Source organism: Gorilla gorilla, chromosome 4, assembly GCF_029281585.2.
Source record: "Gorilla gorilla gorilla isolate KB3781 chromosome 4, NHGRI_mGorGor1-v2.1_pri, whole genome shotgun sequence".
NCBI lineage: Eukaryota > Metazoa > Chordata > Mammalia > Primates > Hominidae > Gorilla > Gorilla gorilla.
Window position 1 is genome coordinate 181,375,857 of NC_073228.2, and position 22,723 is coordinate 181,398,579.

The window sequence follows — 22,723 nt, forward strand, 5'->3', positions numbered from 1 at the left end:
ATGATGATGAACATATTTTCATAGGCTTGTTTGTCATTGTAATTATTTACTTATTTTTTAGAGGCAGGGTCTTTCTCCCAGGCTAGAGTGCACTGGAGCCATCATGGCTCACTGCAGCCTTGAACTTCCCAGTTCAAGCAATTCTCCTGACTCCGCCTCCTGAGTAGCTGGGATTACAGGCGTGGCATGCCTGGCTACTTTTTGTATTTTTAGTAGAGATGGGGTTTCACCATGTTGGTCAGGCTAGTCTCAAACTCCTGACATCAGGTGATCCACCCGCCTCGGCCTCCCAAAGTGCTGGGATTACAACCACCGAGTCTGGCCACCACTGTGCATTTTTATTTATAATAGTGCCAAACTGGAAACAGCTCAGATGTCCTTCAATGATGAAACAAACTGTGGCACATTATACAATGGCTATTACTTAGTGGATTTTTTCCAATTGTTTTGATTGTGGTAAAATAAACATACACAAAGTTGACTGTTTTTTTTTTTTTTTTTGAGATGGAGTCTCGCTCTGTCGCCCAGGCTGGAGTGCAGCGGTGCGATCTCGGCTCATTATAAGCTCTGCTTCCCGGGTTCACGCCATTCTCCTGCCTCAGCCTCCTGAGTAGCTCGGACTACAGGCGCCTGCCACCACGCCTGGCTAATTTTTTGTATTTTTAGTAGAGACGGGGTTTCACCATGTTAGCCAGGATGGTCTCGATCTCCTGACCTCGTGATCCGCCCACCTGGGCCTCCCAAAGTGCTGGGATTACAAGCGTGAGCCACCGTGCCCGGCCAAAGTTGACTGTTTTTAATTGTACACTTCAGTGGGATTAAGTACATTATATTGCCATAGAACTCTCACCACGATCCATCTACATAACTCTTTTTATGTTGGAAAACTGAAACTCTATACCTATTAAACAATAACTTCCTACTCTCTCTGTCCTCCAGTCCCTGGCAACCACCATTCTGCTTTCTGTCTCTGTGATTTTGACGACTCTAGTACCTCATATACATGAAATTACCCAGTATTTATCATTTTATGTCTGGCTTATTCCACTTAGCGTAATGTTTCTTCAAGGTTCATCTATGCTGTAGCATGTGTCAGAATTCCCATCCTTTCTAAGGCTGAAAGGATTTCCATTGTGTGGATGTACCATATTTTGCTTATCTATTATTCATCTACTGATGAAGAACTGGGTTGCTTCCATTTTTTTTTTTTTGCTTGTGAATAATGCTGCTGTGAACATATGTGTACAAATATCTCTTTGAGACCCTACTTTTAATTATTTTGAGGATATCTCTAGATATGGAATTGCTGAATCATATGGTAATTCTATTTTTATTTATTTATTTTGAGACAGTGTCTTGCTCTGTCACCCAGGCTGGAGTGCAGTGGCATGATCACAGCTCACTGTAGCCTTGACCTCCCAGGCTCAAGCAATCCTCTTGCCTCAGCCTCCTGAGTAGCTGGGACTACAGGCGCATGCCACCAGATCCAGTTAATTTTTGTATTTTTTGTAGAGATGGGGTTTCGTGATGTTGCCCCGACTGGTCTCGAGCTCCTGGGCTCAAGCAATTCTCCTGCTTCTGCCTCCCAAAGCGCTGGAATTATAGGCGTAAGCCACCACGCGTAGCCTATTTTTACTTTTTTGAGGAATCATTATACTGTTTTCCACAGTGTCTGTACCATTTTACATTCCCACCAACAGTGCACAGGGGTTCAATTTCCCCACATCCTTGCCAATGCTTGTAGTTTCTTTCTTTTCCTTTTTTTTTTCTAGTGGCCATCTTAATGGGTATATGACGTAGTATCTCATTGTTCTTTATCTCATTGTGATTTGTGTTTCCCTAATGATTAGTGATGTTGAGTATCTTTTCATGTGCTCACTGGCCACTTGTTGATCATTGGAGAAATGTCTATTCAAGCCCTTTGTTGTGGTTTTTGAATGAGATTGTTCTTATTTTGTTGCTGAGTTTTAGGAGTCTCTGCATATTCTGGATATTAATCCTTTGTCAGATATATGATTTGCAAATATTTTCTTCCATTCTGTGGGTTGCCTCTTTACTCTGCTACAGTGTCTTTTGATGCACAAAATGTTTTAATTTTCATAAAGTCCAATTTGTCTATTTTTTCTTTTGTTGCCTGTGCCTTTAGTGTCATATCCAGGAAGTCTGTTGCCAAATCCGATGTGGTAAACCCTTTGCCATATGTTTTCTATGAGTTTTATGCTTTGGGATTTTAAAAGTTGTGGGTCTTTTTGGGTGAATTTTTATCTATGGCGTTAGAGAAGGAACCACCTTCACTTTTTTGCATGTGGATATCCAGTTTTCCCAGCACCATTTGTTGGAAAGACTGTCCCTCCTCCCCGCATTGAATGGGCTTGGTCTCATTGTTAAAAATTATTTGACCATATGTGGGAGGGCATACCTTGGGGCTCTCTATTGTATTCCATTGGTCTATATGTCTGTCTATATGCCAGTACCACACTGTCTTGATGACTGAAGCTTGGAAGTAAGTTTTGAAATCAGGAAGTGTGAGTTCTTCAGCTTTATTCTTATTTTTCTGGATTGTTTTGGCTAATCGAAATACCTTGAGAGTATATGAATTGTAGAATGAGTTTCTCTGTTTCTACAAAAAATGTCATTGGGATTTTGATAGGAATTGCATTAAATCTGTAGATTGCTTTGGGTAGTATTGACATCTTAACTATATTAAGTAAGGATTTTTTTAAAAATTACTGATTCAATCTCCTCACTAGTTATAGGTTTATTCAGATTATATTATCTATTCTGAGTCAGTTTTGCATTTCTATGAATTTGCCCATCTCATCTACGTTATCCAATTTGTTGGCTTATATTTGCTTATAGTACTCTCTTATGATCCTTTCTATTTCTGTAGCATTGCTAGTAACGAGCCATTGCAGTCGGGATCTGGCAGCAGAGGCTGTGTGTGTGTTTGTGTGTGTGTGTGATCGGAGAAATGCTTGAGAGGGTAACACCCGATTTAGGAGTGGACAGGGTATGAGGACAAAGAAGTGGTAATGGGAGACCTTGCCTTTTATTTCTTTTGATCTTTTTTGATAATACATTTGTGCATTATTTGGTCGTTCTCTTTAAATTCATTTTTAAAGGTAGAAGCAAATCAAGAGTGGTAGATGCTGTGCCAAGGAAAGTCAGGGATCCTAGGTTCGAATCCTGTCTCTGTTCGCAATTCGCTCCGCAACCTCAAACAAACGACCTCAGTTTCATCTATAAAAAGCTGGTAACCATCGTCAGTTGCCAGGCCATGAAGAGAGTCAACGGAAATAAGTTTTTATTCTAGGGCACCCTCTCTCTCTCAGGTAAAAGCCGCGCCCCAATCACGTACTGCCGCGCCAGGGCCGCGGGACATCTCGGGATTTGTGGTCCACCCGGCGGAACTCGCGGTCCCGGCAGGCACCGCGGGGGCGGCTGGGCGACGTGGCGCGGCCGGCTGCGGCTGCGCAGGCAGGTGGAGCAAGATGGCTGTGGAGCTGGGCGTGCTGGTCGTCCGGCCCCGGCCCGGAACCGGGCTGGGTAGAGTGATGCGGACCCTCCTGCTGCTGCTGTGGCTGGCGACGCGCGGAAGCGCGCTCTACTTTCACATCGGAGAGACGGAGAAGAAGTGCTTTATTGAGGAGATCCCGGACGAGACCATGGTCATAGGTGCGGGGGCGGGGAGGAAGGGGCGAGTTTGGAACGTGACCGTGGTCTTGGGGCGGGGGATGCGAGACAGTCAGCTCTCTAGAGCCGGGAGGAGACGGCCTCGCCGTGCCCAGGCGGTCGCGGAACCCATGCCACCTCGCGCTCCTCTGACCTGGGCTCGCCCTGCTTCCCTCAAGGAAACTACCGGACGCAGCTGTATGACAAGCAGCGGGAGGAGTACCAGCCGGCCACCCCGGGGCTTGGCATGTTTGTGGAGGTGAAGGACCCAGAGGACAAGGTGAGCCAACCCCCCCCCCCCTTCCTCTCCGCCAGCCTCTCAGCTAGGCGGGCTCCGGTACTTCCTCTTCTAGTTCCTGCATCTGCTAAAGTGGGAGAGACAGTTGATGTTGTGGGAATATCCTGCTGACTTGCATGACCCTGCCAAGTTAGTTACCTTCCTGGAACCAGTTTCCCGGTCTGTGAAATGGGCGGATTAATTGTGGTGATAAAAATCAAAGAGTTTTGTCAACTCTTAAAAGTCATCTAGACTTTAAGATTTCACAGGACATGGTACTTTCCCCACAAAATGAGCAGCTTTAATCTTCCCAAGTAAGGATATTAAAACGAACGGCAAAACCCTTCAGCTCTCACCTTCTGTCACCTTCGTTAAAAAACTCATGGCGGGGTGTGGTGGCTCTTGCCTGTAATCCCAGCACTTTGGGATGCCGAGGCGGGTGGATCACTTGAGGCTGGGAGTTCAGGACCGGCCTGGGCAACCTCCGTCTGGCAAACCCCGTCTCTAGTAAAAATACAAAAAAAAAAAAAAATGAGCCGGGTGTGATGGCGCACACCTCTAATACCAGATACTTGGGAGGCTAAGGCACGATAATTGCTTGAACCTGGGAAGCTGAGGCTGCAGTGAGCTGAGATAGCGTCACTGCACTCCAGCCAGGACGACAGAGTGAGACTCTGTCTCAAAAACAAAAACAAAAAAGAACCCCCCAAAAAACAACTCACACCAAAAAAGTTGAAAGGGCATGAGCTATAAAGGAAAGCCCTTCCCAAGAGCAGTTAGTCACTTGCCACCCTAATGTCAGACTCTCAGACTCTAAACACCTGCCCCAGAGAGTTCTCACACAAGCATATGGCAATAGCTGCTGAGCAGCTTTGAATCTTTCAGTGTTGTGAGGTGCGAAAGGCTGTGCCTGTCAACTTTTGCAGTACTTAGAGCCTTAAGCACTGTTTTCCTCCATTCCCATCCCTACCATAATACTGACTGAAGCTTATTACCTTCCTCCAGGTCATCCTGGCCCGGCAGTATGGCTCCGAGGGCAGGTTCACTTTCACTTCCCATACCCCTGGCGAGCACCAGATCTGTCTTCACTCCAATTCCACCAAGTTCTCCCTCTTTGCTGGAGGCATGCTGGTAAGTGGGCCCATGTGAGACTTGCAGGTTTCAGCCTTCATCCTTTGGTGAGGACTGGGGGACTGGTGGTGCTGTGGGTGTGAGAGGATTATGTCAGATTTTGTGTCTCCTAAGAACACTGGGTTTCCAGTGGATGTCCAGGACACAGTGACTGAGCTCTTTGTATATGCCTCACTCAGAGCACCAGCCTAGGCTTAATACTTGCTTGTGTGCCCAGAGCCTCATGGGGCTAAGACACTGAAGAGGGCCCAGTCTGTTGGCTAAATGAACAGATGAAGGAGAGTCGGGGATGAGCTGTCAGTCTCTGGCAGGAAGATGGAGCAGGGCTACCAGATTTCCCTTATCTCCTTTGTCTGTCCTCAGAGAGTTCACCTGGACATCCAGGTAGGTGAACATGCCAACGACTATGCAGAAATAGCTGCTAAAGACAAGTTGAGTGAGTTGCAGCTACGAGTGCGACAGCTGGTGGAACAAGTGGAGCAGATCCAGAAAGAGCAGAACTACCAGCGGGTGAGTGACTGGGCCGGGAGCAGTGGGCTTCTCCCTAGAAGCTGCCCACTGGCTCAGCCAGGAATTTCACATTAAATTCATTCTGAGACCCCCAAGGGACTTACCTGCACTGCATTGTAGGTTGTGGGGCGGGTATTACTAACTCGACCTTGTAATTGAGGATACAGACTCATGAGAGGCTGTCATTGCCCTAAATCACAGTTACACACAGAATGGCACAGTAGGATTTGATACCAACACCTTGGGTGCTGTTTCAGTGGGTCCACATGCTCCCAGGACCAGGGTCTCAAACCTACCGGTGACCAGGAACCAGAGATTACCATGAGTGAATCTGTGACCTTAAGGACTAGTAGGGCAGTGACCCATCTAAACAAGCACAGCCACTGTTCAGTGTCACCTGGGAGCTTCCTTGCAGAAATATCAGCCCTGGCTTTACAGATGTTCCATTTTTTCAAGAGGAAATAGGATTTTTATGTGAACATTTTAATTTATTTTTTATTTTTTTCTATTGCTGCTGCACAAATTACCTGTGTTTTAAATGTTGACAAAAGACTGTGCACTGTGTGAGGCCAACAAAACATACATAAAGGCCAGATCCAGCCCCCAGCCTGCCAGTTTACAGTCTGTGCCCACCATCTTCAAGGAGCAGTGTGGGAGACCTAGGCAGAGGGCTTAGAGCAAGTCCACTCCTGTGTGCTCCAGGACAGCTCTGCCTCGTGGGGTGGTACCACAACTACTTTACCTCTCTCCCAGGCACCAGGGCAGGACTAGGTGAGGGCTATGCCTGACAGATGAAGAAACAGACTTGGGAGAATGAGTAGGTTGCCTGAGGGTAAAGATAGTCCCCAGGTAGAGTGACACTTTGCAGGCACTTGGCTGGAACCTGGGCAAAGCTGGCTGACCTTGGGCATCCTCTTGGTCTGGGAATCAGCAGTTCTAGCAGCCCCAGCCAACTCAGGCTCACCTTATATTCCCCTACAGTGGCGAGAGGAGCGCTTCCGGCAGACCAGTGAGAGCACCAACCAGCGGGTGCTGTGGTGGTCCATTCTGCAGACCCTCATCCTCGTGGCCATTGGTGTCTGGCAGATGCGGCACCTCAAGAGCTTCTTTGAAGCCAAGAAGCTTGTGTAGCTGTCCCAGGCGTCACAACCCATCCTCCCAGGCTGGGGGAGAAAGGACCTCCTGGAACTGACTTCTTCTGTCAGGAGGACTGGTTTCCAGCCGTACCTGTTCTGGAAGGGAGAGGGGCTGGAGGCACCCACAGGCACAAGCTGAAGGCAGCAGCTTGGCTAATACTGAGCAGGTGGTGGGGCAAATTCCTGCCCTCTCTCTCTGGCCTCTGGGCCCTTTGGCAGTAATCACCCAGGGGCTGGTAAAGCCCCTCCTCTTGGCACCTCAGAATCACAGTGTTACTGATCAGGGATGTGAGGCTGCTGTTGGGGGTGGGGGAAGGGGAATGGGCAGGCAAGCCAGTCTTATGTCTTCCTTTGCTAACTTAGGGTTTTGAGCAGGTTGGGGTATGGTGCCTGTCATACCCACCTGCCACCCTGGGAACCTCACTGTTCTCTCTTTCAGCCTAGACCTGCTGATCCAGGGTGTGTGTGAGTTGAGGGTGGGTGGAGGGGTTTGCAGTGTGGGAATGTGGCCCTGCAGTTGACCTGAGCTGCTTCACATGGTTGTCCATTCTGGGGCTTAAAGAACTGGGACCAGACCAAGTAGAGGCCTTGGTGCTGGTTGGGGTGGGGCCTGCAGAGTCTTAGTTACTGATTTCATTTTCAATAAATTTAGGTTTGTTACATGAGTTTCCCAATAAAAAAAAAAATGACTTCTTGTCCAGTGCAAGTTACTCAGTCATCAGTGGGCATACTGCAGGGTGCTTCAGGGAATGTCAGTTCTTCCAAAGAGCAAAGCGCTTCACATTCCAAAGTGAATTCCCACCAGTCAGCTTCATTCTTTCCTTCTTCTCCAGGCCTTCCTGTGGCAGGGAATAGTGGGTTTGTCCGAGATTATACAACAAGTAAATTGGGCTGGGGCTCAAATCTACACCCTTTCCTCCGTGCCAGCTCCCTGGTGAAGTTCCCTCTTTCTAGAGTCAGTAAGCAGGATTGTCATGGATGCTGCCAGGAAGTGCCTGGTAAGGAGGTGCATTGAGCAGGGCAGTGCTACAGGACAGCCACCCTGGGCTGGCAGGGACAAGGATGTTGATGGGCTAAACCAACAGCAAGTGATTTCAACCAGGACCATAAAGGAGAGGAAGGATTCTGCTGGAAGGAGATGGCAGGACAGGGGTGGTTGGAGAAGTGGAGGCAAACAGCTGGAATGGAGGTGGGTGGGTGTTTAGTTTCAGCTGCAGAGGGTGTTGTGAGGAAGCTGGAAAGGAAGGTTGGATTAGAGAAGCCTCGAGCCCCAGGTAAGCGATTTGGACATGCTCACCTTTCAAGAGGGGCTGCAGGCACCCATAGGCACAAGCTGAAGGCAGCAGCTTGGCTGGCTTAATACTGAGCAGGTGGTGGGGTAAATGCCTGCCCCCTCCCTCTGGCCTCTGGGCCCTTTGCAGTAATCACCCAGGGTCTGGTAAAGCCACTGAGAGCCCTATTGGCACCTCAGAATCACAGTGTTATTGATCAGGGATGTGAGGCTGCTGTTGGGGGTTGGGGGAGGCAAATGGGCAGGCAGTTTTGAGAAGAACCTTCTGACAAGAAATGTGAGGGAGGTTACAGCAGTGTGTGAGAAAGACCAGGAAGAAGGAGACAAGTTTGGGGGCTGCTTCCCCTAATGGGATGATGCAATCTGGGCTCATGCTGCCAACTAATTCTTCCACATAAAAAAAAAAACTTTTTTGGCGGCCACGGTGGTTCACATCTGTAATCCCAGCACTTTGGGAGGCTGAGGTAGGTGGATGGCCTGAGGCCAAGAGTTTGAGACCAGCCTGGCCAACATGGTGAAACCTCATCTCTACTAAAAATACAAAAAATGAGCCAGGTGTGGTGGCGCGTGCCTGAAATCCCAGCTACTTGGGAGGCTGAGGCAGCAGAATTGCTTGAACCCAGGAGACAGAGGTTGCAGTGAGCCAAGATCGCACCACTACACTCCAACCTGGGCTACAGTGAGACTCTGTCTCAAAAAAAAAAAAAAAAAAAAAAGGCCGGGAGCGGTGGCTCACACCTGTAACCCCAACACTTTGGGAGGCCAAGGCGAGCAGATCATGAGGTCAGGAGATCGAGACCAACCTGGCTAACACGGTGAAACCCCATCTCTACAAGAAAAAAAAAAAAAAAAAAAAAATTAGCCAGGCGTGGTGGTGGGCGCCTATAGTCCCAGCTCCTTGGGAGGCTGAGGCAGGAGAATGGCGTGAACTCAGGAGGCGGAGCTTGCAGTGAGCCGAGATCATGCCACTGCACTCCAGCCTGAGCAACAGAGCAAGAGTCCATGTCAAAAAAAAAAAAGTATTTTTAAAGAACAGCTTTAAAACTGCAGAAAAATTGTGAAGACATTTTCCCTATTAGTAACATCATGCATTACTTTATCCAGACTTCCTTAGTTTTTACCTACTGTCCTTTTTCTGTTCCAGGATTCCACATCACATTTAGTCACTGTGTCTCCTTAGGCTCCTTTTGGCTGTGACAGTTTCTTAGACCTTCCTTGTTTTTGATGATTCCTTGACTGTTTTGAGGAGTACAGGTCAGGTATTTTGTACAATTTCTCAGCTAGGATTTGTCTGATGTTTTTCTCATGATTAGACTAGAGTTGTGGGTTTTTGAAAAGAGACCACAGGCTGGGCATGGTGGCTCACGCCTGTAATCGCAGCACTTTGGGAGGCAGAGGCAGGCGGATCCCCGAGGTCAGGAGTTCGAGACCAGCCGCCAACATGGTAAAACCCCGTCTCTACTAAAAATACAAAAATTAGCCAGGCGTGGTGGCAGGTGCCCGTAATCCCAGCTACTCAGGAGGCTGAGACAGGAGAATTGCTTGACCCCGGGAGGCAGAGGTTGCAGTGAGCCGAGATCGTGCCACTGCACTCCAGCCTGAGTGACAGACTGAGACTCTGTCTCAAAACATAAATAAATAAATAAATAAAATAAAAAAGTAAAAAGAAAAGAGATCAGAGTTGAAGTGTCATTATCAACATGGCTCTTAGCTGGATATCACATTTAAAAATTAGATAATTTGGGTTTTCATTTGAGATCTGATTTCTTGAGAGAGTGAATCTGACAATCTGAAGTAGAGCTTCATCCTGATATAGTAACAGCTAACCGGATGGAGTGGTCCCCTTTAGATGGGCTGTGCATTGACCACGGTTCTGGGGTAGGATGCAGTGCCCTGGGGGAGTCAACAGGAAGGGGAATGGGTGGATTATATACTTCCAGGTTTACGGGGTAAAGGGGTTACCGGGAATGATTCATTTCCCACCCACGGTGAAGTTCTCTCTGGAGAAGAGTTATTAAGATCATAGATTGTGGGGAAAAAAAAACAAAACAAAAACCCCAAACCCATAGATTGTGCAACCAAACTACCTGATTTGCCTCTCTGTGCCTCAGTTCTCTGAACTTTAACTTGGGGATAAGCACCTACCGATAAGGAGTACGTGAGATAACCCTCATGTAGTAAGAACTATTAACAATGACTGGCACATAATAAGAACTTAATAGATGTTTGCCATCTATTAGGAAACTTAAAGTTTGCCTGGAAGAGCAGAGGAGGTCAAGTCTAACAACTGCCGCTTTCTTTCCCCAGGTGGGAGGCTAGCAGGAGGGGTGGGGGGGCTGGGGGTCAGGGGGATGGTTAAATTCCCACGGTGACGGGGCAGATATGGGAACTCAGTCTCCTATTCCCTTCTTCAGTTCTCAGCTCCACCAAAGTACCCTTTTCCTGGATGACAGCTGTCATTTATATGGCGTTGAACTGTGTGCCTAGCGCTGCACAAGTGTTTGCACTTTCTCCTTGAATCCCCACAGCTACCATATAGAATAGGAGCCATTGATATACCCAGGTGAGGAAACAGATGCAGAGATGTGGCTTGGTCAAAACACAGCTGAATTGGCAGAGTCTAGTTTCTTTTAATTTTTTTCTTTTTTTTTTGACGGAGTCTCGCTCTGTCACCCAGGCTGGAGTGCAGTGGCGCAATCTCGGCTCACTGCAAGCTCCGCCTCCCGGGTTCACGCCATTCTCCTGCCTCAGCCTCCCGAGTAGCTGGGACTACAGGCGCCCGCCACCACGCCCGGCTAATTTTTTGTATTTTTAGTAGAGACGGGGTTTCGCCGTGTTAGCCAGAATGGTCTCGCTCTCCTGACCTCGTGATCCGCCCTCCTCGGCCTTCCAAAGTGCTGGGATTACAGGCGTGAGCCGCCGCGCCCGGCAGGCAGAGTCGGGTTTCAAATTCAGTCAACTTGTCTTCAGAGCTCGGCTCCTAACGCCTGCGCGGGCTGTCAGCTGAACTCAGCGCCGAGCCGTGAGCTTGGCTTTGCCCCTCCAAGCTTGCGCGGAGAACGCGCCGCCTGGGCCGAGACGGGGACCCCGGGACGCTCCCGCCTCCCCTCGGAAAGAGGACGGAGATGCAGATTCTCCCCGAGCGTTGGTTTGGGAGTCTGGACTCTTAGGTCCAGTCCCAGCCCAGTGATTTGTTGGGAGGCCCTGGGCCTCTGGGCTTCAGTTTCTCGGGCTGCCAGGCGGGTCCCGGGGCGGCTAGGAAGGAGCCGCCCAGAGACGGAGGCGCGCCCGCGCTGCTCGCAAGCAGAACCTTGGAGGCGGCGGCTCCGGGAGCTGGCGGCGCGGCCGGAGCGGCGGACCCGGCGGACCGGGGGGCGGGGCGGACAGGCCTGGGCGGAGCGCGAGGCGGAGGCGCCGCGTAGGCCCGGGAGGCCGGGCCGGCCGGGCTGCGAGCACCTGCCCCATGCGCCGCCGCCTCTCCGCACGATGTTCCCCTCGCGGAGGAAAGCGGCGCAGCTGCCCTGGGAGGACGGCAGGTGAGCGGCGGCGGTCGGCCCGGGCCCCGTCCTCCCGGGCGCCGCTCCCTTCTCGGCCGCCCGCGGAATCTGGGAACCCGAGGCCATCACGTCTCCATGTCTGCGGGTTTCTGTGAGGGCGTGTGGTTCTCCCTGTGGGTCCCTGGCGCTCTGTTCCGGTTTCTGTCTGTCCCTGTGGGTCTCTGCCTCCCCCGCCCCCTCTCCCTTGCCGCGGCACTCGTCCTTCCCCCAGCACCTTCCCCCCCGCCCGTGGGTCCGTATTTCTCCATTGACTTCCCTTTGTGAGTTTCTGATCCCCTCTTTGCTAGTCTCTCTCGTTATGTGTTTCGTTGTGTCTGTGTTTCTCCACCAGCCTCCCTCTATCTGCATGCGGGTCTCTGACTCCGCTGACCTCTCACCATGGATTTGTGTTTCTCAATTTGTCTCTGATCCCTGAGGACATGTATTCCGTTTCTCTGGTCTCTGCCTTCCTCATCACATCCATATAGCCTCAGACCCTACCCTTCCTCCTTAACACTTCCCCCCCATCCTTCGCAGGCCGCCAGCAGAACCCACCAGACAGAAGCTCCGTGCTCTGCCTGGCTGGTCACTGCCTGGCACGTACTAGACACTCCTTATACACGCATTAGTCCATTTCCTGTGCAGCTGTATTGGCCCTACGTGAAAGATGTGAGCTTGGCCCACACCTTAGCTAATTTTGTTTCTCACTAAAGCAGAATGGGGAAAGCGATTTGACTGCCTCCATTCGTGGGGCACTTGAGATGTGTCCCTGTAAGTCTTCTCACAGAACACATGACTGGATCTCCTCCTGGTGAATGACACCTCATTTCCTTCATGTTTCTTAAGTCCGTCAGGTGCCATAAGATTCTGGAATTTAGTGGCCACAACTTGTACTTTTGGGGATTTTTCAGACTTGGTGTTGAAAGGGGAAGACAGGAATATAATAGAAAGCGTGGACTAGAGTTCGACCTGGGCAGGAGTCCTCCTTAATTATGTGAGCAGAGACCCCTGCATCTTTCTGACCGCAGCCTTTCCATCGCTGAGACAGTTATGACAGTATTGGCTCTGCAGGGCTGTGTGAGGATTAAAGGACCGCACACATGTAAAGAGCATGGCACTGCCTAGCACAAGAGGAGGTGCCAGTTGTCTTCCAGGTACCTTTGCAGTTTTGAGGTGCTGTAACCAGAGCAGCTGAGGATTCAAACCTCGTAGTACGAAGGTCTGTATGAGACAAGAAAGGAAAGGTAACAGAGGAGCATTTCTATTTCCTGATCCTTTTCCATAGCTGTTTCCACAGAAATTTACTGATGTCAATTCTGTGCTTTTGACACAGGGGTGGTGCAAAGATCCACGCAACGGATGCAGGCTAGTGTAGCTATCTAGTGTAGGCTCTGGAGCCGGCCTGCCTGGGTTTGAATCCGCCTTTTACTAGTCTTGGGCAGTGATTGATGAGGGAGACAAAGCCTCTTCTGGACTGCCCCTCAGAGCCAGGGTGGCCTGGGCCTGGGAGCCACTGGGACTGCAAATCTGGTTTGCCACCTGGTGGCACCAGGAACAATTGTTCTCGGTGTCCACTGTCCTGAGGAATTGGGACTCTGGGTTCAATCCAGTTGCTCAGCGGTTTGTGCTCTTAGAGCACAGGATGATGCCCATGGGGATGTGGTCTTCATAGGAGAGGGGAGCAGGGCCGAGGGAATTAGCGTGTGGACGTGCTCGGAGTACCCAGTCCACGCGGTTCCCCTGGATAATAGTCACTGCTTCTTTTCCTGAAGGTGGGATATCACCCCATATCCATCTCTCCAGTCTCTACCCTGTCCCCAGAAAAAGCCCAGAGGGCAAGGGAGAATCTGTAGAGGTTCCAGCCTTCCCAGACCACTCTCAGGACTGGGCTGTGCTCCTCCCCAGCAGAATCCACCACCACAGGATAATGGGGGGTAAGTCAGAAGCCCTGGGGGGTTTCCTACCAGGCCACCTCTCAGCTGCGTGTGGAACCTGGGCCTGGCTTCAAGGCTACTGGCTTCCAGGTTGGCAGTTTCTCTAGAAAAAGGGAGGAGTTGGTCTGGCTTTAGCGTGTGACTTAAGGCATGCCCTGACTGCTTTAACCCTTTCTGTAACTCACTTGGCAAGCTCTCTGCTGTCTGGCCTGTGCTTGCTGTGCTGGGGCCACAGATAAGAATCTGACACGGCCTGAGAAGCAAGGACACAAGGCATTACAAAAAAGTGGGAAGATGCCGTGGGAATACAAAAGTGGGAGCATTATGGGGGCAGGGGGCAGTGGTGGCCATGACATTGGAGTTCGGCTCTGAAGGATCAACCGGGGTCCTCAGGCAGATAAAGAAGGACATTTCAGGCAGAAGGAGCAGGCTGTGTGAGGGCTGGAGCAGGAAGGAATATAGCAAGTGGAGAAGCTCCGAGGCGCCCAGCATGAGAACATGGGGCGAAGGCTTGGGAGCATCTGGAGTTGGGGCCAGGTCATGGAGGGCTTTGACTGTCAGGCCAAAGGGCTTGGCCTTTGTCTGGCAAACAGAGGAGGGTCATTCAGAAGACTGAAGGGGTCTGAGCAGGGCAAGGAACAGATGAGTGAGGAAGGATCAGAGGGGGACTTAGGAGATAGAATTTATTTATTTATTTATTTATGAGATGGAGTCTCGCTCTGTTGCCCAGGCTGGAGTGCAGTGGTGTGATCTCAGCTCACTGCAACCTCCACCTCCCAGATGCAAGCTATTCTTCTGCCTCAGCCTCCCAAGTAGCTGGGACTACAGGCGCGCACCACCACACCCAGCTAATTTTTGTATTTTTAGTAGAGATGGGGTGTTACCATATTTGCCAGGCTGGTCTTGAGCTCCTGACCTCGTGATGCACCCGCCTCGGCCTCCCAAAGTGCTGGGATTATAGGCGTGAGCCACCACGCCCGGCCAGGAGATAGAATTTATAAGACCTGATAGCTAATCGCTGACTCTTAAGATTGTGAAGTGGATTCCTTTGCAGATTACTTTGGGGAGAAGGTAGGAGGAGTACAGAGGAAGCTTCCCCCTTCATGGATTCCTCAGCTCCTGTCTCAGCATACTCAGGAACTTTCAGAGGAGGGGCAAAGGAATCTGGTGAATTGTGTTTCTTTGTATTTGCTAACCAAAAGGCTGTCTCCTGGCATCACCCCAGTGTCTGTGATGTTCAGCTGTTTTTCCAGCTTCTGAAATCAGTGCCTGTGCTGTACCCAGCCCTCATCCTTCTTTCCCTCTCCATCTCCCATCTTTTATCACGAGCTGCCTCTTGGACTAAAGGTTTGAGGCTCGTTCAGTGAACCGCCACTGACGGTTTGGGCCTTGCATTGCTTCGGGGGGCACGTCTGATCTTCCCAGAGTAAACATTGGTCATTTTACCTGGACTAATGCCAGCACACACCCGTGTCTGGGTGGCCTTTCTGGTCATTCTTGGAAGCAGGATGGAGCCACGGTTTCTGCTGGGGTGGATCTGTAGGGGAGTGGGTTTGGAAAGCAGTGGGCTACATCTCTAAGGTGGGGACTCCTCTCATTGGCTCAGGACATTGAGCCACTATCGTGGGGAGGAGCACATACAAGTGACAGGAGCCTCCTCATCCTTGCCCTGAGCAGCTCTGACCAGGACTCAGTCACAGAAAGTAAGAGCATTGAGGAGCCGGGGCAGCTCTGTGAACTGGGAGTGGTTCAGAGGGCTTCCCGAGAGCGGGTGGCATGGGTTGGGTCTAGAGAGGCAAGCAGGATTCGGATGCATGGTAGTGGCATGAGCAGAAACATTAAAGCTGCTTCTGTACTAATTCCCAGGTGCTTGGGGTAGACGAGTTATGTGCAGCCTCCTCGTGGGGAGGCCAGAGAACGGGTCTGTGAGAGGGCCAGCCCTGCCCCGCCCTTCTCACCCTGTCCTGCGCTTGCTCCAGGCCCGGGTTGCTCTCCGGCGGCCTCCCTCGGAAGTGTTCCGTCTTCCACCTCTTCGTGGCCTGCCTCTCGCTGGGCTTCTTCTCCCTACTCTGGCTGCAGCTCAGCTGCTCTGGGGACGTGGCCCGGGCAGTCAGGGGACAAGGGCAGGAGACCTCGGGCCCTCCCCGGGCCTGCCCCCCCGAGCCGCCCCCTGAGCACTGGGAAGAAGATGCATCCTGGGGCCCCCACCGCCTGGCAGTGCTGGTGCCCTTCCGCGAACGCTTCGAGGAGCTCCTGGTCTTCGTGCCCCACATGCGCCGCTTCCTGAGCAGGAAGAAGATCCGGCACCACATCTACGTGCTCAACCAGGTGGACCACTTCAGGTAGCGCCCGCCGCCCCCCTCTCCCCTCGGCACCCCTGCCCGGGCTCAGGCTTCTCAGGGCCTGTGAGAGGCCACCTGGGGCAGGGGCAGGAGGGCGGGAGGTGGCAGACCCCTCTCACTGGGTGTGACAGGAATCTTTGGAGAGGGCCCTGATCTAATTTCCATTTTGAAAAGCTCACTGTGGCTGCCCTATGTGGAATGGATTATACCAGGGCAAGAGGAGAAGCAGGGAGACCAGTTAGGTGGTCACTGCTGTGGTCTGCGATGACAGTGGCTTGATGGCGTGGTGGGGGGTGGGTAGAGAGAGGTGCTGTGGAGGAAGCCCAGACAGGACTCCCTGGGGATTGGCCCGGGGATTAGGGAAAGGGAGGGTCAAGGCCACGACTTTAAAGTTGCCCACAGTCTGGCGTTATCCTAAAATCCCCGCCCTTACCAAAAAGTGCTCCCTTCCATGACCACAGCCTGAGATCTCACCCACCAGCCCCCACCCTCCTTTCCCGCTAGGTAACTCCCACTGGAAGATGGATTCTCAGCCCCACCTGCCTGATCTTCCCACCTTTTCAAGTCCCCTTGATCCAGATCCCCAGATCCCCCCACCTTTTCCCTGCCACCCTTCTTGTCTTTACTTCCTCCTTACCCAACCTGGAGTCCAAGGTCCGCCATTAAAATCCTCCCTGGCATACTCCCTCAAGCCTCTGGCCCCTTGCTGCTGGCGTAATCCCAGCCTGATTTACTCCAGCTCTCTGCTCCACACCTGTGCCTGGGCACTGGAGGGTATGGAGAGAAAAGACAACATGTGAGGCGGCCGCGCTGCTGTCCCCGTGCTGATGATCCCCCTGCCAGGAAGGCCGTCTGCCCTGCTGGGAGCCTCACTTTCCTCTGGTCTGTCCACTGCAGCCTTTAAAACCATCTGTTCTCCTCATTCATCCCCCGTCCTCACTCGTAGCTGACGACTTTGCTTCCAATTTCAGAAAACAGAATGAAATGGAAGAGAACTTTCCCCAGTTCCCTCCACAACTCACCTGCCAGCCTCTGTGCACAGGGACTCAAGGCTGTTCCCGCTTCTGTCCGGGCTGACTCCCACCATCCCCATCCCTCAATATTTCCCCCCACCCCACAGTTGGGCCCTTCCTCTCCCTCTCGATCAGCGCTCCTCTCCTGGAGCATACCTGTGAGCACACACACCCTGAAGTGGCTCCTCTCTCAAAGGAAAAAGACTCCCTGGATCCCACATCCCTCAAGGCTGTCACCCTTCTCTGCTTTCTGGCAGACTTCCTTCCCTTTCTCTCCCCTCGTCTCTCTTGAACCCCTTCCGCTCAGACTCCTGCACCCACCATGGCACAGAGCAGCTCTCACTGAGGTCACCAGCCACCTCCACTCTGTTGGTCCAGAGGCCGTGCTGGGCCCTCATCCTGTGGACCTGCCAGCAGCATCTTCTTTCGTAAAATGCCCCTGCTTAGGGCAGCACCCTCTGGTCCTCCCTCTGCACTGGCTGGGCCTCTGTGTCTGTGGGTTCTGCTCATCTCCCCGAGCTCTCACCATCGGGGCTTCTCCGGACTCGGTGCTTCGGCAGCCCCCCTTTTTTAACTCCAGGTGTTCCTTGGGGCATCTCGTGTCATCTCCAGCATTAAACCACGTCTCTACTCTGGTGATTCCTGAGGCTGTTTCCTGGAGTTCTCTCCTAAACTCCAGGCTCAACAGCCCAGCCATCTACACAGTCCCTCCACGTGGTGGCCTCAGAGCTACTGCAAGATTCCATGATCACAGCTGAATTGCTGGTGGCCTGCCCTGCCCCAAACCTGTAGCTCTGTCCTCTTCTCCATGGGAATGGAAGCTCTTTGCTCCCATTGCTCAAGCCCAAAAGCCCGGGGGTCATCCTCAGCTGCTCCTTCTCTGTCATACACTGCGTCCTATTCGTCAGCAAAATCCATCTAGAATCTGCCCGCTTCTTGCTGTTGCCACTGCCACCTCCTGAGCTAGGCCACCTTCATCTTTTGGTCTCTCACCTAAATCATTGCCATAGTCTCCCAGCTGGTCTCCCTGCTTTCACCCCTGCTCTGACAGTCTCTTCCAGCACAACAGCTAGGGCTGTCCTGTCCAGGCATAAGTCACAGCACGCCTCTACCCTGCTCAGAGCCTCCATGGCACCCCATCTTACCGGAGTCAAAGCCCCGTCCTTCAGTGGCCCTTGGGCCTTGTGCAGTCACTGTGTCACCCCCAACATCCCCACCTCTGCCCTCGCCCTGCCCAGCTGCCCGTTGGTCTGCTCCTGCCTCCTGCCGTGGCAGTGCCATCTCCCCTATGCAGAGCCCTAGGCACTCACTGCCCTGTGGGTCATCTCTTCAGGCCTTCAGGTTTCTGTCACTCAGTTCCCCTGGCCCTCCCTGACGGCCCCACCGAGGACAAGAGCCACCTCCACCGCCAGCAAGATCGCCCTCCTTGCCTGCTTTGCTTTCCCCCCCAGCATGAACCACTGCCAGCCATGCTTTGTGTTTGCTTGTTTCTGTTTCCTTCTATTGGAATCTGAGTTCCTTGAGAACAGGGCCTGGTTTTTCACTGCTGTGCCTCCCGTGCGTTGAATGGTTTCTGGCACATAGTGGGTGCTTGGTAAATATGCGACGAGTGGAGGGACAGCCCCGCAGGCTGAGTGAAGTCAGTGCTGGGCCAGAGGGCAGCATAGGCACCATGGGGACCCCTGGGTGGGTGCTGAGCCCCAGGCAGTGAGCCCGTGTGCTGCCCCTGCCCAGCCTTGACCACCCTGCATAGGTTCAACCGGGCGGCGCTCATCAACGTGGGCTTCCTGGAGAGCAGCAACAGCACGGACTACATTGCCATGCACGACGTTGACCTGCTCCCTCTCAACGAGGAGCTGGACTATGGCTTTCCTGAGGCTGGGCCCTTCCACGTGGCCTCCCCGGAGCTCCACCCTCTCTACCACTACAAGACCTATGTCGGCGGCATCCTGCTGCTCTCCAGGCAGCACTACCAGCTGGTGAGGCCCGGACAGCCTGCTCTGCTCAGAGCCTGGAGCTCCCTCCAGGCTGCGGGTGGTGGGAAGGATGGGGCAGTGCCTCTGGGGCCCAGCAGATGGAGCCCTGCCCTGGCCTAGCAGGAGAACTTGGGAGCAGCCAGAGTGCAAAGAGCAGGCGAGCCAGTCAGCCGCAGCAGCAGAACTGCTTGCACGGGGGCTTCAGAAACCTGGGTGGTTAGTGGCCCTTAACACTGAAGAGTGTAGGGGGCGGTTCAGGTGCACCTTGCCCACCTCTCAGACAGTGTCACCAGGACCCTGTTTCTCTGTGCATCTCCCAGCTCTCCTTCCCTGCACTGGGTTTATTGGCAAGGTGGTGGTTGTCACTGCAGTCTGTATCCATCTAGGCCCCGGGCTGGTGGGAGATGGGGCCCTTCCCTTGTAGCTCAGGCAGGAGTCCCGCAGTGAGCTGCACTGGCTCTTGATTGGCCGGCTTGAGTGCTGAGCCCACCCCTCAGCCAGTCACTGGCTGGTGGACGGGCAGGCAGGAAGAACCACTTGTGGCTCAGGCCTGGGTGTCCTCCTCTCCAGGCCATGGCAGGGGCCAGCTTTATGTAAATGAAGCCCCTGAGCCAGGTGCAAGAATGGGTGTCTGTCATGGAACCCTGCTACCCCTCTCACACACACAGGAAGAGATGAGGGCAGGGCCACCAGGAGAAAGGGGAATGGGGGAAGCAGAAATCAAGTAGGAGCTGGCGCTTCTGCCCATCGACAGTTCCCCACAGAGATCCCCTCTGGGCAGCCAGCCGTTTTTGAGAAGGTGAGCCTCTCACACAGGTTCGAGGCCCCGTGAGAACGGGAGAGGGCCCGGGACGCGCTGCTTCCTGCCGCCCGCACTGCAGAGGTGCAGGAGCCTGCAAGCACCCGGGGCTTATTCAGAGGCGCCGGGGGAGAGGGGCACTCCCGAGCGGTAGGAGACCAAAGGCCCCGCCCGGGAAGATGGGCCGAGTGACGCTGCTTGTCTCTGTGTCAGTGCAATGGGATGTCCAACCGCTTCTGGGGCTGGGGCCGCGAGGACGACGAGTTCTACCGGCGCATTAAGGGAGCTGGGCTCCAGGTGAGATTCCCCGGGCCCCGCCGCCACCTCAGCTGCGGTGGCTGCCCTGAGATTTTCTTCTGTTTCCTCAGATGAAGCTCCTGGGGTCTGGAGATGGCCCTGATTCTGATCCCTGCCCTAACCCTGCCCTGCATGGTCATCTAGCCAGTTCCTTGCCCTGTGGGCCCCAGTCTCCTCTCCTGCAGGCTGGGAGTGCAGGCCCCTTCCTGTGGGACCTCAGGGGAGCTGGTGGTGAGGGCTGGGGCTCCAGGAAGGGCAGCCTGACCCCGACTCCCTTGGACCTCCCTAGCTTTTCCGCCCCTCGGGAATCACAACTGGGTACAAGACATTTCGCCACCTGCACGACCCAGCCTGGCGGAAGAGGGACCAGAAGCGCATCGCAGCTCAAAAACAGGTGCTGGCAGGGCTCCTCATTGGGGACGGATAGGTGGTGATGTGGGGAGCCAGCAGGCCCGGGCTTTCACCAAGTTCTCCTTGGCCCAAATGGTCCCATCCTCCCCTGCTTGGCCCAGGTCAGTCGACGGGCATTCTGCTTGGGCACCGTGCCCTGCTCTGGTGGCTGCTGTGGGCACCCTGGGCACTGTGGGTCAGCCCAGACCTCAGGGTCCATGCAGGCTGGCAGGGTGGGGTGGGGGAGGCGTAGCTGAAGGTGCCAGAATCCCAGCCACACCCGGGATGCAGGGATCCCACCCTCAAACAGCCCCTTCTCTAGGGGGCATATGCATCCAACTGGAGATCCCGGCTCGCCTGCTTCCTAGTGGGGCACAGCCCTGGGCAAGAGGCTTCACTGCTTTGAGCTCTGGGTTCTTCCTCTCCAGTGGGGACCACAGGACCTCTGATGGCGAGGTTGTGTGGGGTCAGTGGGTGGCTGGCACCCATGCAGCCCTGAGTCCGTGCTCTTTCCTCTCTTCCTCCCCAGGAGCAGTTCAAGGTGGACAGGGAGGGAGGCCTGAACACTGTGAAGTACCATGTGGCTTCCCGCACTGCCCTGTCTGTGGGCGGGGCCCCCTGCACTGTCCTCAACATCATGTTGGACTGTGACAAGACCGCCACACCCTGGTGCACATTGAGCTGAGTTGGATGGACAGTGAGGAAGCCTGTACCTACAGGCCATATTGCTCAGGCTCAGGACAAGGCCTCAGGTCGCAGGCCCAGCTCTGACAGGATGTGGAGTGGCCAGGACCAAGACAGCAAGCTACGCAATTGCAGCCACCCGGCCGCCAAGGCAGGCTTGGGCTGGGCCAGGACACGCGGGGTGCCTGGGAAGCTGCTTGCCATGCACAGTGATCAGAGAGAGGCTGGGGTGTGTCCTGTCCGGGACCCCCCCTGCCTTCCTGCTCACCCTACTCTGACCTCCTTCACGTGCCCAGGCCTGTGGGTAGTGGGGAGGGCTGAACAGGACAACCTCTCATCACCCCCACTTTTGTTCCTTCCTGCTGGGCTGCCTCGTGCAGAGACACAGCGTAGGGGCCATGCAGCTGGCGTAGGTGGCAGTTGGGCCTGGTGAGGGTTAGGACTTCAGAAACCAGAGCACAAGCCCCACAGAGGGGAACAGCCAGCACCGCTCTAGCTGGTTGTTGCCATGCCGGAATGTGGGCCTAGTGTTGCCAGATCCTCTGATTTTTTGAAAGAAACTAGAATGCTGGATTCTTAAGTGATATCTTCTGATTTTTTAAATGATAGCACCTAAATGAAACTTTCAAAAAGTATGGCAGGCCAGACAAAATGTGTCGTGGACCGCTCACATGTCACTTTTGGCTGAGGGGCAAGGGGAGGGGTGAGTTACAAGCTGGCAAGGAATTGGGGTGGGGCGGGGACGACAAGTCCGGGGGGAGGAGAAGCCAAAGGTGTGAGGGTTCCTGTACTCCCTCCACCCCACCAAGGCTTCTGGGCAGCCCCCGAATGCCCTTCTGAGCAGTCTTACCACCTTCAGGCTCTCTCTGGGTAAGCTTCCTCCGGCCTCACTGAGACACGGAGGAGGGAGAGCGGCTGAGGAGATTCACCCACAGGACTGGAGAGAGGCAGGCAGGGCACTCAGCCGGTGCCTTGGGTCATGGCTTGAGTGGGGAGGAGAAGGGGAGAAGTGGGAGGATCCCTGTGGTGTTCCCTCAGCACAGAGGGATTACAGTGGTCACCGAATGCCCAGGAGCAGTGAGAAGACATGAACTGGGGAGTGCTCTTGGGGGAATCACTTGGAGGGAAGCCCAGAGCCCATGAGAGTGGGAGGCAAGGGACCCTGCATGTAGGCCACTCCAAGGCATTTGGCTGCCAAAGATGCAAGGCAGAAGGCAGAGGAGACCATCAGGCCCCAGTAATGTGGGTTTGTTTTAACACCAGGACACCTGGAGTCCTGAAGGAAGGGATTCCTGAGCACCATCCCAGAGCTCAGGAAGGTGGAATCCACAGCTCTGGTTCAAAAGACTTCTCCTCTGAGGATGATCAGGGCTGCTGTGTGCAGTTGTGTGGGTTGCGCACTGTGTAACCTGTGTATAAGCCGAGGGATTTAAGCAGAAAGGGCTGGGGTAAAGCTTCAGGTTCAGGTGTTTAGTCCGGGGTCTTTGTGATCCTAAATTGACCTTCCCCATCGATTCAGCCACACCCACTATTGTGATGGGCAGACAGGCCTCGACTCTAGTGCAGGGGTGGTGGAGAGGGGACTGTCCAGTTCCCTGGACAATCCCAGCTGCTTCATCTTGGACTGACATGGACACCGGGCAGTAACACCAGCTCTTGGGAGTTGGTGGGAACAGGTGTAATATCAAAGCTCCCAGCTCTGCACTCTCCTGTCACATAGGAAGACCTCAGAAAA

The 22,723-nt window shown here is 53.4% G+C and overlaps 2 protein-coding genes across 5 annotated transcripts in view; both read left to right on the forward strand.

Annotated features, from left to right (window-relative positions):
* Window positions 1–7,415, forward strand: part of TMED9 (transmembrane p24 trafficking protein 9) — a 48,698-nt gene extending 41,283 nt beyond the window's left edge. For both annotated transcript variants that reach the window (XM_063707020.1, XM_004043105.5), the window contains 5 exons: window positions 3,333–3,675; window positions 3,852–3,952; window positions 4,955–5,080; window positions 5,444–5,590; window positions 6,572–7,415. In XM_063707020.1, coding sequence (XP_063563090.1) covers window positions 3,492–3,675; window positions 3,852–3,952; window positions 4,955–5,080; window positions 5,444–5,590; window positions 6,572–6,721 — 708 coding nt within the window. In that variant the 5' untranslated portion in view covers window positions 3,333–3,491 and the 3' untranslated portion in view covers window positions 6,722–7,415. The remainder of the gene's footprint in view (window positions 1–3,332; window positions 3,676–3,851; window positions 3,953–4,954; window positions 5,081–5,443; window positions 5,591–6,571) is intronic.
* Window positions 7,416–10,823: 3,408 nt separating this feature from the next.
* B4GALT7 (beta-1,4-galactosyltransferase 7) lies at window positions 10,824–21,623 on the forward strand. 3 transcript variants are annotated; one of them, XM_055386382.2, is made up of 7 exons: window positions 10,824–11,553; window positions 13,326–13,487; window positions 15,467–15,829; window positions 18,596–18,821; window positions 19,831–19,914; window positions 20,204–20,308; window positions 20,834–21,623. In XM_055386382.2, exons 1-7 carry the CDS (start codon window positions 11,504–11,506, stop codon window positions 20,987–20,989), a joined length of 1,146 nt encoding a protein of 381 aa, XP_055242357.1. In that variant the 5' UTR covers window positions 10,824–11,503; the 3' UTR covers window positions 20,990–21,623. The 3 variants fall into 3 exon arrangements, with proteins under 3 accessions (XP_055242357.1, XP_018875907.3, XP_055242359.1); XM_019020362.4 differs by lacking the exon at window positions 13,326–13,487 and having other exon boundaries at window positions 10,920–11,553; XM_055386384.1 differs by lacking the exon at window positions 10,824–11,553 and having other exon boundaries at window positions 13,324–13,487.
* Window positions 21,624–22,723: the final 1,100 nt, after the last annotated feature.

Bases quoted from the DNA above. Each gene is read 5' to 3' on its own strand.
- B4GALT7 (XM_055386382.2), top strand. From the start codon at position 11,504: ATGTTCCCCTCGCGGAGGAAAGCGGCGCAGCTGCCCTGGGAGGACGGC. The intron at 13,488-15,466 runs GTAAGTCAGAAG...CGCTTGCTCCAG, and splicing joins CCACCACAGGATAATGGGGG to GCCCGGGTTGCTCTCCGGCG. The intron at 18,822-19,830 runs GTGAGGCCCGGA...TCTCTGTGTCAG, and splicing joins CCAGGCAGCACTACCAGCTG to TGCAATGGGATGTCCAACCG.